Source organism: Trachypithecus francoisi, unplaced genomic scaffold (genome assembly GCF_009764315.1).
Source record: "Trachypithecus francoisi isolate TF-2019V2 unplaced genomic scaffold, Tfra_2.0 Lachesis_group1, whole genome shotgun sequence".
Taxonomy (NCBI): domain Eukaryota; kingdom Metazoa; phylum Chordata; class Mammalia; order Primates; family Cercopithecidae; genus Trachypithecus; species Trachypithecus francoisi.
The window spans coordinates 45,839,669-45,856,103 of NW_022681454.1; the positions used below are offsets into that span (position 1 = coordinate 45,839,669).

The 16,435-nt window shown below is 39.5% G+C and overlaps 1 protein-coding gene across 8 annotated transcripts in view; it reads right to left on the reverse strand.

The window, feature by feature from the left end:
* Positions 1-16,435, reverse strand: part of AFF1 (AF4/FMR2 family member 1) — a 214,738-nt gene that overhangs the window by 67,786 nt on the left and 130,517 nt on the right. Inside the window, exon 1 of one of the 8 annotated variants that reach the window (XM_033214151.1) lies at positions 9,572-9,667. The exons of the other annotated variants lie outside the window; for them this stretch is intronic. Within the exon in view, the coding sequence (XP_033070042.1) occupies positions 9,572-9,574 (3 nt within the window). The 5' untranslated portion in view covers positions 9,575-9,667. Of the gene's footprint in view, positions 1-9,571; positions 9,668-16,435 lie in introns of those variants that run through there. 8 annotated transcript variants of the gene reach the window in all.

Below are 16,435 nucleotides of genomic sequence, written 5' to 3' on the forward strand. Positions count from 1 at the left end.
AAGATTAATATGGAAGGAGGGGTGATGGATTACAAAACAAGGAATAAGGTGCTCTGAAAAGCTTTCCTAAAAATAAAATGATATTACATTAAGTTGCAAAACCAACTTTAACTGTTAAATCCTCCCTTAAGAATTATTAGCTACCCTTCATCTCATCCCAGATATCTTTAAATAATGGAAAGGGTTTGGATAGTTCCTTAAAAGTGATAAGCTCTAATATGTAGCAAAAAATTACTCTCATGTTCCCTGAATGACTCTTTTTAATGTCAAATTGCCTGCCACATGTGAAGGCTAACACAAATTAGGCTAACTGCAGAATCTCCCTAACTGCAGAATCTCTATAGTTCTCTAAACAGATTTTTCAGGGAGAGGAGAAATGAGGTGCATAAAAAAGATTATTTAAAAATAATGAGGACTCTCTAGGTCACCTACAGTTATCTCCCAACAAAAATTTATCATGGAACGAACAAGGAATTCTACTCTTATTGGGGGAACCTAGAAAAAAGGGGTAGTGTGTCACTGGATGTCACAACCACTGGCTCACCTTTTCTGGAAGTCTTCCCTCCCTTGACTCTCCAACCACATTCAACTCTGGATTGTAACCCTTAGTGTTCTAATCTTTCTCCTCTAGACTGGCTTCCCACAGGCAGGAACTAGGGTTAATATTAACCTCTGCATCCCTCACAAGGCCTTCGCATAATTCTAGACTCATACTGATATACAATTAATATTTATAAAATGAATACATGATTTTGCCATCTCATGACATCTCAAACAAAATTCAGATACATAAGATAACCAAAAAGTAATTACAGAGTTGTTTTATCGTGAATTTTCAATCTCCTTCCTGGGAAGTAATATATGTTAGCTCATATCAGTATGATAACTCCAGACAACTTCACAAAACAGTGATATTTTTAAGATGCAGAAGTCTTCAAATTTTAAAAAAGTATTATCTTGTGACTACAATCCATCAACCACTACTACCTCATCAAATGTCTTCACCTATAGGAGTAGTTGCCTAAATGCAGTTTGGGGACATAAATTTCTCAGAATGCAAAGTTTCAGATATGACAGTAACATCAGAACGTGAGGCTGGGGAGGGTAGGTATACCAGGCAGCATGTTTGTGTGGGGTAAAGAAAGGATGTACGCTTCCTTGAGATAGAAGATGAAGAAATAATACTCCAAGATAAACACTGGAAGATCATGTTAGAGATGTGCTAGCACCTCAGTTCATTTAATAAATGAGAGCCTATATATCCTATCGATAGGAGATATATATATATCTATAGGATATAGATAGGAGATATAATATATATTGAATACATGTGTACATGTGTGTACATATATGTGAATATATGTACACATATTTATATATTTGGTTTTTTAAAATTTACCTTTAGGTAAATTGCTCTTTCATAAGCCAACAATATCGCCCTCTTATCTTTCATCAACTAAAGCAAAAACCAAAAAAAAAAAAAGTAGCCACTAAATCATAAAACATCACTGAAACTTATAAAATCCAATGGGAAGAAGTATTTTAAAATAGCAGTTCTTTAAAGATCAATATGAATAATTAGAAAACTTGTTTCTTTCCAGTTGGTCATTTTGATTATACCAGTGAGGTAATTTGCATAATTGGTATCATAAAGATATTTTTCTGAAGCATATAAAATTTGTAAAGGCTCAATCTGCATTAAATGAGCTACTTAAAACATTCTGGAAATTTTGTTTTGATCTCTACAAAGAGGGCATCTTTTAATTATGAAACCAAGGATTCCAGTTCTTAAGACACGGTTTAAACAAAAATGAAAACAAGGAGTAGTTGTTGTCTCCATGTATAACTGTAAACACTCACTTGATAAGAATATGCAAATAATATGAGAAAAGTAGTAATAATGCTGGATTCACTGATTTTGTTACCATTATATATCCTGAGATCACATACAATATAATTTTTAATATGTTTGCAAGGCTTCTGTACAGTCACATGAAACAGTACATAAAAAAATACAATTTAGTGTTGATGTTTTATATGCAGAAATGTTTTCAATACATATTATGACAATATGTCAACTAACAGTGCAAAAGTTAAAAGAAGTGGGGTGTGCTGGGATAGGTTTAAACTCACTCAACAACAAAGTACCTGAATGAAAAACAAATGTAAAAAACTTATCACTGTTTGACAGTAAATGTCTAATCTCAGTTATTCACCAACTTCCTAACTATTGACTATGAACCATTACCACTCACCATGTAATAAGGGAAATCAGAATCCCCAACGGTCTAAGACTTGAAAACACTGTGTCTTTGATGAAAGATCACATGAGGCCCCATGAAGCCCATTGTGGGCACAGCAGCCATGAATGATTAAGTAAGAACGGCTAAAAGGCACTGCTTTTTTTTTTTTTTTTTTGGAAAAAAAAAAAAAGGCATCACAAACAACAAGTCTAGACACTGGTTCTGTTCCAGCAACAATCAACTGACAAATCCTTTCAAATGGCCTAAACTGTATGATCTACTTCCCATTCTACAACTAATTCTGCTCACAAAAACCTCAGAGTATTTTTTGGAAGAATTTATATTTTTTTCAGTGGAACTATAAATTTGTAAAGCATGAGTAGAAGCTTTTCAGTTAATACCTATTGCTGCAGGGAGGGTGTGAAACTGCAGTGTGGTGGTGTTCTGTCACATGCTTCCTGCCCTGTACCCACCCCATCCATTCCTACACACACATGCACGCACACATACAAGCACTCTGTCTCTCAAATCGTATTAACGGATGGTTCTGAGTCAAAACACTACTAAATTACTTTGTCAACCATGACAGGATTTATAGATACATAAACCTGTATTTCTGCTGTCAAATGTAAGTGCAAACAATGTTCAGGAAGCATGTTTAATTCTATGTTGCACAGAGTGCCTGCCTGGACATTTATTTTTTCATAGCTGAACATAAGCTAAGATTATAGAAGCACCAGAAAAAAGGAAGAAGAAAAAAACAACTTTGTATCAGTTTCTGGATGAGGCTGAAAGAAACTGCAGTCATATGGGTCAGATAAACCATTTAATCCACGCTTTGTCTCAAAGGACATAAAGATTTTATCCTGGGCTTATTCCAGCAGTAATCTCAACAGCCTCTTCTGGAGTAGGTGTTGGTTTTCTGTCTCCTTGCATCGATTATTTAAAACAAACAAAACAAAACACAACACAAAAAAACGGGGGAAAAAAGGAAAGAAAATTATTGAAATGGTAGACTAGAGGCATATATACTCTGAGGAGACAATCTGAGCCCCAACACCCTGGGGATTACTGACACTATAACAAACACAAAAAAGAGAAGGCAAATAAAGATGACCTTGTCCTTGACATCTTAATTCTGAACAAGTAAATCCCCCGCCCCCCTTTTGGGGGGGCTTTAATGCTGGGTAACAAGCAATCAGGTTAATTACTAGGGTCTAGAAAAAGGGCTCAAGATCTTCCTGGGAATGCACAATTCATTTAATATCAGAACATTATGAACAGTTATACATCATTTATTTAAGCCTAAATTTAAGTACCTAAATTTAGTACCTAAAGTACCTAAATTTAAGGAACTATTTTGCTTTTCTATAACCTATCAATAAACACATTTGGTCTTTTTTTTTTTTTAAAGGCTTACTAATCCCACTGAATCTTAGATAGACTTAATAATCTTTTCCTGCGTTATCTCTGTATTTAAATTTGGTCTAAAACTGTAGACAAACTACGTCAGACTTTCAGCAAGACTCATCTGATACACTGATTTACTGATCTGGTGAAAGCAAAAATGTATTTAATACAAAAGTTTGAAAACAAGACTTCATCATTTGACAAATGCCAGTATTTCTTTTTAAATAAACACAAGAGGCTGGGCACACCGGCTCACGCCTGTAATCCCAGAACTTTGGAAGGCCGAGAGCAGGCAGATCACTTGAGGTCAGTAGTTTGTGACCAGCCTGGCCAAGATGGTGAAACCCCATCTCTACTAAAAATACAAAAAAAACTGGCCAGGCGTAGTGGTGCAAGCCTGTAATCCCAGCTACTGGGGAGGTTGAAGCAGCAGAATCGCTGAATCTAGGAGGCGGAGGTTGCAGTGAGCTGAGATCGTGCCGCTGCACTCTAGTCTGAGCGACAGAACAAAACTCCATCTCAAAAAATAAAAATAAATAATAAATAAATACATATATACAAGGGGCAGAGTAGATATATAAAAGTTACTCGTGAATTTATTTTAAATAGGTATTTAATAAGTGCCAACGAGAAAATCGTCTAAAAAATAAATTTACTCTTAACACCCTCTGAATTTAAAATCTTTTTTTTTTTTTTTTTTGAGACGGAGTCTCACTCTGCCGCTCAGGCTGGAGTGCAGTGGCGTGATCTGGGCTCACTACAAGCTCCGCCTCCCGGGTTCACGCCATTCTCCTGCCTCAGCCTCCCGAGTAGCTGGGACTACAGGCGCCCGCCACCTCACCCGGCTAATTTTTTGTATTTTTAGTAGAGATGGGGTTTCACCGTGTTAGCCAGGATGGTCTCGATCTCCAGACCTCGTGATCCGCCCGCCTCGGCCTCCCAAAGTGCTGGGATTACAGGCATGAGCCACCATGCCGGCCCTGAATTTAAAACCTTTTAAGCATTCACATTATTTTCTCTCCATCTCAATTTATTTCTCTCATTGTCTGCCTGACTTCATACACCGATACACACAACCAAGAAATTTAAAAGGTTCCCTTTGGACTTTAATCCAGAGCTCTTGACCCTAAACTTCAATCTTTTTCAGTGTTTTGCGGCACAATGTAACTTAACCACATCATAACCCCCAATATTCTTGCGTTCACTATCTTTCCTGTTTCTTCTTTCCCTCCACACTTTTCTATATAGAATACAGAACCTAAGCGACAGAGAAGAGATCACATGGAAAACAGGCGACCGTTCTAATAGTAACAAAAAAAGCAACTGCCTTTAGAAAATGGGAGGGTCACACCAGCACAAGTAAATGGTATCTAGGTTGTACATAAACCCAACTGTGGCCCTCCTGACTACTTCACCAACCTGGTACCCAGCCCATGGGAGAAAGATCCTGGAGCTACCGCACTGCTTTCCTGGCATCATAATCGTGGTGACAGCTTGGGGGTGGGGAAGGAAGTGTATTATTAAAAAAAAATTTAAAGGTCTTTCAACTTGAATTTCTTTAACTGGCATACAGCAATATCCTTCATAAAAATGAGCAGTATTATTTGTACAGCCATAGCAGCGCTGTTTACCAGGCTGCACTGGCATGAATACCACAGTAAATGAGCCTGAAACGACTGAAGACAGGCCCCTGAGCAGATCAGTTTTATCTGTTTTATTAATCTCTTCTAGGTAAATCTTTAAAAGCCATCTCAATGTCCAATAGTTGTTTCCTTAATAATTTACCAAAAGCTTCTTGTGGAATAAAATACACCAGTTTTTTCCTACACTTATCTAGAACCCTGTATTTAAAAAAAAAAAAAAAAAAGATTGGTGGGGAACTTAAAAGTCACTGGAAAACTACTGCCTCCTAAGTCTGGTGGTAAAAGGTCCTCCTTTTATAACTCATTTTATAACACATTTTATAACACAGTTCTTACTAAAAACAGACCAAAGAGTATAACTAGCCTATATTCAAATCAAAGAAAAAATTATACTAATAATTTGGGGGTTCTTCTTCCTTTCTCACTGCTTTTTGGCCAGTTTCTCAGTTGTCTTGGAGCTGACTTAAGCGGACTCACTATAGCTAACCTTAAACAATTCCTGTCTCCTGACAGGAAAAAATGGAAACACTATCACCCTCTCCTATTAACTCTTCATCACAGAAATTTACACCCCCTACAGATACAGACAGATCACAAACTATGCTGAATAAATGAGAATGATAACGCTAGAAGTACACTGAAATTTCTCTAGTATACCTGCCTGTATTGAAGAAAAATTATTTTGAAATTTTCCTAGACTGGTGAAAATTAATACAGTTTATATGTTAAAACTTGGGTAGGAGCACCCACCATCTTTTAAATTTGACTTAAATTCTAAGTTTCTTATGAGAAACAACAAATAAAATCTTGGATGGAGTGTGCATGCACATGCATAAATGCACACACACACACAAACATCATATTTAGGCTTAGAAGCTGCCAATATTTTCAGTTTTTAGCTTTACTTAAGGAAGATTGTTAAAAGCCATAAACATTTGCTAAGCGATCCAGAAATTCAAGTCCAGAGTTTGAAAGATGAAGAAAAGGCTGGGCATGGTGCCTCACGCCTGTAATCCCAGCACTTTGGGAGGCCAAAGCAGGTGGATCACAAGGTCAGGAGTTCGAGACCAGCCTAGCCAACAAGGTGAAACAGACTCTCTACTAAAAATACAAAACTTAGGGCCACGGGCAGTGGCTCATGCCTGTAATCCCAGCACTTTGGGAGGCCGAGGTGGGTGGATCACAAGGTCAGGAGATTGAGAGTAGCCTGGCCAACATGGTGAAACCCTGTTTCTACTAAAAATACAAAAATTAGCTGGGTGTGTTGGCACGTGCCTGTAATCCCAGCTACTCCGGAGGCTGAGGCAGGAGAATCATTTGAACTTGGGAGGCAGGGGTTGCAATGAGCCGAGATCCTGCCACTACACTCCAGCCTGGTGACAGAGCGAGACTGCATCTCAAAACAAACAAAAAATTAGCCGGGCGTGGTGGCACATGCTATAATCCCAGCTACTCTGGAGACTGAGGCAGAAGAATTGCTTGAACAGGGTTGCGGGAGGCTGCAGTGAGCTGAGATCCCACACTGTACTCCAGCCTGGGCAACAGAGCGAGACTCTGTCTCCAAAAAAAAAAAATCCTGAGTGATAAGGAATAGCTTAATGTTTATGTTTTGAGTTTCTCTCAAATATATTGCCAAGAATAGGCTGTGATTTTCTCCAGATACAAAACTCCAACATTATACTTTCTCTACTGTCACTCTCATCATTCTTTCAATAGAATGAAAGAAACAGGGGGAAAGGAGAAGAGAGAAAAGGAAGGGAGGAAGCGGGGAGAAAGGGAAGGGGAAGGAGGAGGAGATGATAGAGGGAGAGAGGAGAAAGAGAGGGAAGGAGAGGGAAAGAGGAGAGAAAAAGGAGAAGGAGAGAGGAAAGAAAAGACGGAGAGAGAGAGGAAAGAGAAAGCAAGGAAGAGAGAAGAGAGAGGAGAGGGAGGGAGGAAGAAGAGAGGGAGAAGGGGAGAGGGAAAGAGAGGGAGAAGGGGAGAGGGAAAGAGAGGGAGAAGGGGAGAGGGAAAGAGAGGGAGAAGGGGAGATGGAAAGAGAGGGAGGGAGACAGACAGAAGAGAAGAGAGGAGATGAGGACAGAAGGAAAGGGAGGGAGAGAATGAATCCGTAATCTAAACTAACAACCATGCAAATCTCAAGAGGTATTCCAAGTCTCTAGTGGTAGCCAAAAAAAAACAGGCCACACCGTGCCACCTGTCTATTACCTATCAAGTTTATACAAAGGGAGGGGAGGGGACATGGGAGGGGCCGAATACCTGTGGCTGTAAAGCTTATTTACCTTGTTTATAAGGTCATGCACCAAACCACAGAGGTCATTTAGATCCTTCTCTTCTTCCATGTTAGCCCCTAACACAGGGGGCAAAAGAAAAGGAGAGAAGGGAGAAGAGAGACAAGACACATCCACTTTCTCTTGTGGCCTCACCTCTCACTTATTTCCCTACCCTCCGTCCTCCCCACCTGAATCTCCAGCTGCTGCATACTTACTGTGGGGCAGCTGCACACTGTGGGGCACTCACCTCCGTGAACATGTCTTACTGCCTTCCCACATGGCAAAAAAGCTTTCCTGTTTTCATACATCCCCTTGCCAGCACTAATCGGTGCCACTAGGTCACTGTCTCGTGTGCTGGTGGCTGCAATGGCGGCCCTTACAGGAAAGAACTTTGAATCTCTTCCCTTGTACTGAGCCATAAGAAGCAGTGAGTGCTCCCAGGCATAACTCCCCTGGCTCTGCTCCTAAAAATGCTCTCTCAAGTACACCGTTGCTTAGCAATATTTGCCTTCCCCCTGAACATTTGAAATTGGCAACATCTGTCCCTTTGGCAGTTTTGATTCGTGCAAAGCACCATGTGCATAGTTTAAAAACATACAGCTTTATGAAATGGGCAATGCCTCCATACCTCCCATCTCCCTGCAAAATCAGGATGTGAAGACCCAAAAATAGTATAACCTTTGCTTTCAAGGCTGATAGAAAAATCTATGGGATTTAAAGTAGATGATAGCACATAGGCAAAATAGTTAAGCCACCAGTGGGAGTTCCTATTAAACCCTGCCTAATAGGCAGTATCTGAAAAATCTCATCTAGTTAACAATTTTCTTTAGAATTAATTCTATCACAAGGCATTATGTGTAAATGCGTATCATTAGTAGACAAGATATAAAGGCACTTTATTAATGGAGTTGCGGCGGGGGCGGGGCAATTTTCATGCTTACATTATAGACCAATCTCAGAAACAAAAATCAAAAATACAATACACACGTGCACACACTCCCACCCCCACTTCACTGGCAATAGTATTTTTAAACTCTAGAGGAAAATATTCAGTAACTCCAGTATTACGGATTTCAAAACAAATGATCCTAAGTTTCCTAAGTTTCTTTTTGCTATTTATCCCACAACACAGACACTTTAGTATTTTACTGAGATTACTTGTTAATATTAAAGTAGCTCATAACATGTAATTTTACATATAAGAAAAAACTATATAAAAAATAAAACTTTTATAGGTAGTATTCTAGTTCTATATATAACTTTACTTTTTATCTAGTACATTGATAGAGAAATAAAAATCTGAATAATAATAAGCATAAAAGTCTACAAGCATTGACCATGCTCTGTGCATTCAAACTGTGGCATGTAGACATTTTTGTTCCTTTAAACAAATCAGGCTACAATTTTCTTTTTAGCTTAAGCTAAACCAATTCTGACATATTAGAAACACATGTTTCCAAAGAAATTCTACAGGAACTGAGTTCCAACTACAAAGGGTGAGCTGACCTTTTTGCTCTCAAGTCTCTACCTGAAAGCTTAGAGCAGCAGCAAAGACTGGGTAATACTTATTGCCACTAAAAACACATCCAGCAGGCCCCTGACTCTGTGCATTTAGCAATGCCCCTGAAATTCCAGAACATGCATGAATTTGTAATCTTGGTTAGCCACAAATGTGAATCCAACACCCTAGAATCCACTTCTTACTGTAGTCCATCACTCACCACTTAAGGGATACATACAGTAATTCTTGTGAAGTTACACTTTATTGCAGTTTACGGGAGCAACTTCAGCAGACTTTGCAAACGGGAATTCTCAAAAATCTCAGGAGATATTTGTCGAAGTTATCCATGGTGGTTCTGGCTGTGCAGGGTAGGTGCTTATGAGCAAGATTCTCCAACTATTAAGCTCGTTGCATGGAAACGGCTTAAACACAGTGCCTGTACACACAGAGTATGTTCTCAATAAAATGCAGATGTTATTTTTTATTGTTTTACCATCTTACCATGCCACAAAAGCCTCAGTCTTTCTTTCTTTTCTTCCATCCTACTAAGGTTTCCCACTTCTGTCATCAACCAAACTTTTATTTCATGAATCTCTGGGAAAATGTCCTCTGAAAGGGGAAAGGGAATGATAAACAAATAGTAACAAATTTTGTAACTTTTAATAATTGTATAGTACAATCTTTGATTACACCTGCTCCTCTGATATAATCGTAAACAGCTGCAGACTCTTCAGCTCTGAAGAAGTCATCATGTACTTGACCTTTGTGTCTGCAGTATGTTTCTAATAAATTCTGAATTAATCAATGTGGGAGAAACATCTTAATTTTTAAAGGCTGGGATCCTGGCTCTAGGGGATAAGAACACAAGGAGCCAGGGCAGGGGCTGAGGTGCTGTCCACCGGCAAAGTGCTGATAAACCTTCAAGGTTGCATTGAGAATGCCTCCAAGATACCCCTACCCCTCAAGTCAAGCCGTTTATTAGACAAGAAGGAACAAAAAACCTTCCCCTGTGGAGAGTTCCAGGCAGAGAGGGGGAAAGTAAAGACTGGCCATGTCAGTACTACCCTTCTCCTTGTCTCTCTCTACCTTTTTTTGCATTTGCTTTTGTTGTGAGACAGGGTCTCGCTCTGCTGCCCAGGCTGGAGTTCACTGGTGCAGTCATAGCTCACTGTAACCTCAAGCTCCTGAGCTGACGTGATCCTCCCACCTCAGCCTCCTCAGCAGCTAAGACTACAGGCACACACGCCATTATGCTCAGCTAATTGTTAAATATTTATAGGGATGGGAGTCTATGTTGCCCAGGCTAGTCTCAAAACTCCTGGCCTACAGTAATCCTCCCACCTCAGCCTGGCATGACACCCTACACCCAGCCAAACTGTTCCATTACAGAGTCTACAGGGCAATGATGGGTCACTAGAAAGCCAAACATCAGGGCTTACTTAACCAACTAATAAAGCATTATTAAAATTTTCTCCATTCTAAAGCTTTTGATATGAGACCTGCTTATTAGGATGGATGTCATGATCTTGTCCCACAGTGTCAATCAATAAGTAAAACTGATTAGGTCTACAAGCAACGGAAGCATGGGTATTATCACACAGTGAAACCCTGCCCTGTTCAGATATCATGAAGGAAATCTCCATGAACCCTGTGCCATCTTTACCTCTGAAAATGTTTGAATAGACTCTAGCCTCAATGTCCTCTGAATCCTATATACCTAATAACCTGCTGGCATAGTTACAAATAAATTTAAAACAGTTATCATCATAAAAGCCTTCTAAAAAATATTCCTTACTCAAGAAAAATTTCTACAGGATGGTATTAGCAATAGCAGGAGCAGCAGTCAGTACCAAAACATTTATTAAGGGGCAGGGAGGTTGCACAGAGAAAGGGGGGAAAAATAATGGGCAAAATTTAATTCCGAACTGTTTAAGTTCTTTAAGCATGAGGAAGCCATCCGCTGGTGAAGGCAAGAAATTATGTTTAAAATTACCTCCAGGCCTAAAACTTTTTTTTCTTCTGACACTGACCCTTCTTTAACCAGTCTTTCCTCCACGATATGAGGATAGTCCAAAACAGTTTTTCCCAAACTTCGGTCATTTCTATACTATTTTGATAGTGGCACCATATCATAATACTACTTGTACCATTTTTTTAGGACAGTTTATGATCAACACACTTTTTTACCTCACCTCATCCTAAGCAATATTTGTGAAACCCTAGGTTTGTTTGATATGTTGGTTTATATTTCTTCCTAACTCATAAGGCATGATTTGGCTGTGTCCCCACACAAATCTCATCTTGAATTTGCATGTGTTGTGGGAGGGACCTGGTGGGAGGTAACTGGATCATGTTACCCATGCTGTTCTTGTGATAGTGAATGAGTCTCATGAGATCTGATGGTTTTAAAAATGGGAGTTTCCCTGCACAAGCTCTCTCTTTGCCTGCTGCCACTCATGTAAGACATGACCTGCTCCCCCTTGCCTTCCACCATGATTGTGAGGCTTCCCCAGCCACATGGAGCTGTGAGTTCTCCACTAAATCTCTTTCCTTTGTAAATTGCCCAGTCTCAGGTATGTCTTTATCAGCAGTATGAAAGCAGACTAATGTATCACATCAAGACACAAAAAATAAAGGTTGGTGTCCCCATACTATTTTTTGTTGTGACAGAGAGTCTGTCAGCCAGGCTGGAGTGCAGTGGCACGAACACAGCTCACTGCAGCCTACACCTCCTGTGCTCAAATGATCCTCCTACCTCAGCCTCCTGGGCAGCTGGGACCACACGTGCATGCCACAGCACCCGGTTTTTTTTTTTTTTTTTTTTTTTTTGAGACGGAGTTTCACTCTTGTCGCCCATGCTGGAGTGGAATGGCATGATCTTGACTCACCGCAACTTCTGCCTCCTGGGTTTGAGCGATTCTCCTGCCTCAGCCTCCTGAGTAGCTGGGATTACAGGTGCCCACCACCACGCCTGGCTAATTTTTGTATTTTTAGTAGAGACAGGGTTTCACCCTGTTGGCCAGGCTGGTCTCAAATTCCTGACATCAGACAATCCACCCGCCTCAGCCTCCCAAAGTGCTGAGATTATAGATGTGACCCACCGTGCCCGGCTGTTAATTTTTAAAATATTTTGTAGAGACAGTCTCACCATGATGCCCAGGCTGGTCTCAAACTCCTGGGCTCAAGGAATCCTCCCACCTCAGCCTCCCAAAGTGTTAGGATTACAGGTGTGAGCCACTGTGCCTGGCCTCCATACTATTTTAAAGAAGTTTATATGCTCATCAATACTATGTGAACCAAAAACTGAATGAGTATCTTGGGACATTTGTTCATGTGCTTATAGAACAGCTGTGGTAGCTTCCCTATCTTGTAAAAACCATCTTACTTTATCAGTCAATACAAATGTTGCCTATCTTCTATACTGGATTCAGGAACCTTCACAGATTACATGAAAATATGCTTACTCTTACACCTTTCCTTACTAAATTTGTGACCCAGGCCACAGAATTAACACTTTATACATCAGTGTTCAGTTCAGTACTGTAATTTTTTCCATGTTTGTCATAATGTTCAAATGTGACTGGGCTCAAAAAGCTCTTTACACACTGGCCCTGGCCCCATATACTTCTCACAATTAATGCTATTCTGGAATCCTGAAAATACAGCAAGTATTCAGTACTTTATTAGGGCATAAAATATTTATTCAAGTCTCTTATTGAAAAGTGTAACATTTAAAAACTTGATTAAAATTAAATCCATGACACAGAGTTTCATTACGTCATCAAAACAACTGAGAAATACCAGCAAACCAACCTAAAACACAAAGATACTTCTTGGGATTCTGTTGACTTCTAGGCATAGGTGTAATGTCAATAATGACTACTGAATAATATACAATTTTCCTATGGCATAAATTTTCTTTTACTGATACAATATGTCAAGGAAAGGTGGTATACCTCACAGTATACTAAATGTCAGGCAAACATATCCCATTTAATTCTCACAACAGCCCTCTAGCTCAGGAAATACTGTCCCATTTAAATGTGAAGTAGAATGAACCCATACATTCTAACTCCGTAGCTCTGTCCACTAGAAACATTATTTCCCACTCATATTTTCTTAAAACCATAATATTCAAAACTACTAAAACTTCCATAATTTTAGATTCTAAGCCAAGGTAAAGAGGTGAATCTGGCTGGGCGCGGTGGCTCACACCTGTAATCCCAGCATTTTGGGAGGCCAAGGTGGACAGATCACCTGAGGTTGGGAGTTCGAGACCAGCCTGACCCAAATGGAGAAACCCCATCTCCGCTAAAAATACAAAATTAGCCGGGCTTGGTAGCACGTGCCTATAATCCCAGCTACCTGGGAAGGCTGAGGCAGGAGAATCGCTTGAATCTGGGAGGCGGTGGTTGCAGTGAACTGAGATCAAGCCATTGCACTCCAGCCTGGGTAACAAGAGCAAAACTCCATCTCAAAAACAAAAGAAAAAGAAAAAGAAAAAAGAGGTGAATCTACTATGCTTACACATTTAGACAATGTTAAAATAACTACTATAATTATGATGTAGATACAGTAGCTATTATGTACTTACTATACGCCAGACATTGATATAAAGGTTTAACATACATTTTCTTTCTGAAACCTGACCGTCTCCAGTTCTATTTTACAGAAAAGAAATTGAGCCTTGAACAGGTTAAGTAGTTTCCCTGTCTTATAACAGCTACGAGAAGGAAAAAACAAGATTCAAACCCAAGTCTTCCTTAATCCCAAATCCATGCTTTTAACCACTACCTATATATAATGCCTTAAAGTCTCATCTAATTATTTCCAAAAACAAAACCTTAAAGTATATCTTCCTTCCTTCCAACAACATCCAAAGACTATTCAGCATTCAATAATAACATGTTCTATTATATACTTATTTACCACTAGTTATAAATAAGTACCCATTTGTACCCTGCAGAACACATGCGTTTTCTATCTAACTAAAGGATTAATATTGCTAAAATCAAACGAAAGAAAGAAACTTTTGTATGCTGATGAATGTTTAAAACAGGCTTCCTATTACTGGCTATAAAAATAAGTAATTTAAAATAAAAGGTATTAAAGGATATGCTATTGGACTTGGTATTGTAAACAGCACCACCATTTAAGTGCTATAATTCAAACTCTTTTGGGGAAAAAAACATACATTTTACAGCTGAAAAAAGCATCAATAACTGCCGCTGTGGTCTGAATACGTTTCTCCAAAGTTCCTATGTTGGACTTAAATCCCAAGGTGATAGTATTAAGAAGCAGGGCTACTGGGAGGTGCTTAGGTCATGAGGGCTCTCTGCTCTCATGGATGGGATCAGTGCCTGTATAAAGGGGTTTGAGGGAGCAAGTCTCTTCCATCTCTTCTGCCATGTGAGGATGTAGCAAGATGCACCATCTTGGAGGCAGAAAGCAAGTCCTTATCAGGCACTGTTAGTGCCTTGATCTTGGACGTCCCAATCTCTATAACTGTGAGAAATAAATGTCTATTGTTTATAAATTACCCAATCTAAGGTCTTTTGTTATGGTAGCATGACTAGACTAAGATAATTATCCATTTCCTCATTACGCATACAGGAAAACTAATTCTACTTGGTGACAAGGAGGATAAGAATCCATGTTCCACAGCTTTAGGAACAGCCATCTAAAAAGAAAAAAGTTAATTACGCTAACCTTGATAGTATTTTGTTTTAACTAAAATACGAACGAATGCCTGAATCATACATTTAAAGACTTATAGGTAAACACCTCTAGGTTTGGATAGAGGGTCAAAAAAAGCAAAGTTTATTCTACTTTACCTAATTTCTTTTAAAAGTTTGAGAAATCAATCACATTTTTTTAAGGACATTTCATGACGACATTACCTTACTGAAAAGATAGGTCTTTTGCGTGTCTGGATTCTCATGTGTCTGCTCAAAGTGAGGAATAAGCATACGGATACAGAAATGCTTGAATTGACGGAGACAACATCAACACTTCCAGGGATCAAGCAGGTGATATGAAGGGCCCAGTGAGGTCTGGGACAAGACAGCACATGCACCCTGCCCAAATGGACTGCGCTGTAAGATTGTATGTTGCCAATTCTTCCCATTTTTAACACAAAAAATAAAATCCAGACTTCAATGTGAAGGTACTAATTTTTAGATGTTGGCAACTAAATCAATATACCAGTCTCTGACGCTCTGTGGGCAGCCATGCCCCAGTGTTGGTTTTTAATGCTTCCTTCTCTCACAAGTGGGAGAACGAGGGAGTAAGAGATTAAGAAATGTATTCATTTTTAAGGGAAGAATCTCCTTTTGTGCTAAACATGGCCCAGTTTTATGTACTATGGATATCTTCAGTTTCCATACAGAGATTCTGAATAGATCCTCAGCCTGGAGGGGCTATGGAATGAGGCAGCCTCTTCCCTTTACTGCTGTGGTCTCCTCTCTGCTGCACAAGTTCCTGCCAAAGCCACCTTTAGCGGATGTGCACACTCAGCCTGACAGATAACTAGAAACATGAACCAAGTAAGCAAAACAAACCACACTGTAGTCATTTTACATGACTTGAATGAAATAAATCTAACTACAGGTGAGTCATAACATAATAAAAGACTCAGGTTCAGATCAACACATCAGTGTTTTCCCTTGTCTTAGCAACTAGTTCACTAGTATTTTGAGAGAATACAAGGGAGATAAAAGACCTTGTTACCTGTTGTATCCTTTAGTGCAAGACCATTAATCTTACTGGAAAATTAAGCCCAGGTTGCCAGTCAGACATTTTCAGGATCAATAATTCTTTTTTTTTTTTTTTGGAGACACAGTCTCACTCTTGCCAGGCTGGAGTGCAGCGGCGTGATCCCGGCTCACTGCAACCTCTGCCTCCCGAGTTCAAGCAATTCTCCTGTCTCAGCCTCCCGAGCAGCCGGGAATACAGGTGCCTGCCACCATGCCTGGCTAATTTTTGTATTTTTAGTAGAGACAGGATTTCACCTTGTTGGTCAGGCTGGCCTCGAACTCCTGAGCTCAGGTGATCCACCTGCCTTGGCCTCCCAAAGTGCTGGGATTATAAGCGTGAACCACACTGTCTGGCCTAATAATTCTTAAGTTACTAGGATACCAGTTAATGATACCATCGTGGTCTAGAAGAGTATATGCCCTAACCATTTGGATGACTCATTCCCAAAAAAGTGATTCCTTCAACAGCAAAATATTTAAGATTGCAAATCCTTTTCTACATTAACAGCAGTTTTATTACATGCATTACTTATAACAAGTATATATACACACACACATGGTAAAGGAAATCTGGTGTCTTATGTAATACAAAAGAAAGCACCTATATATG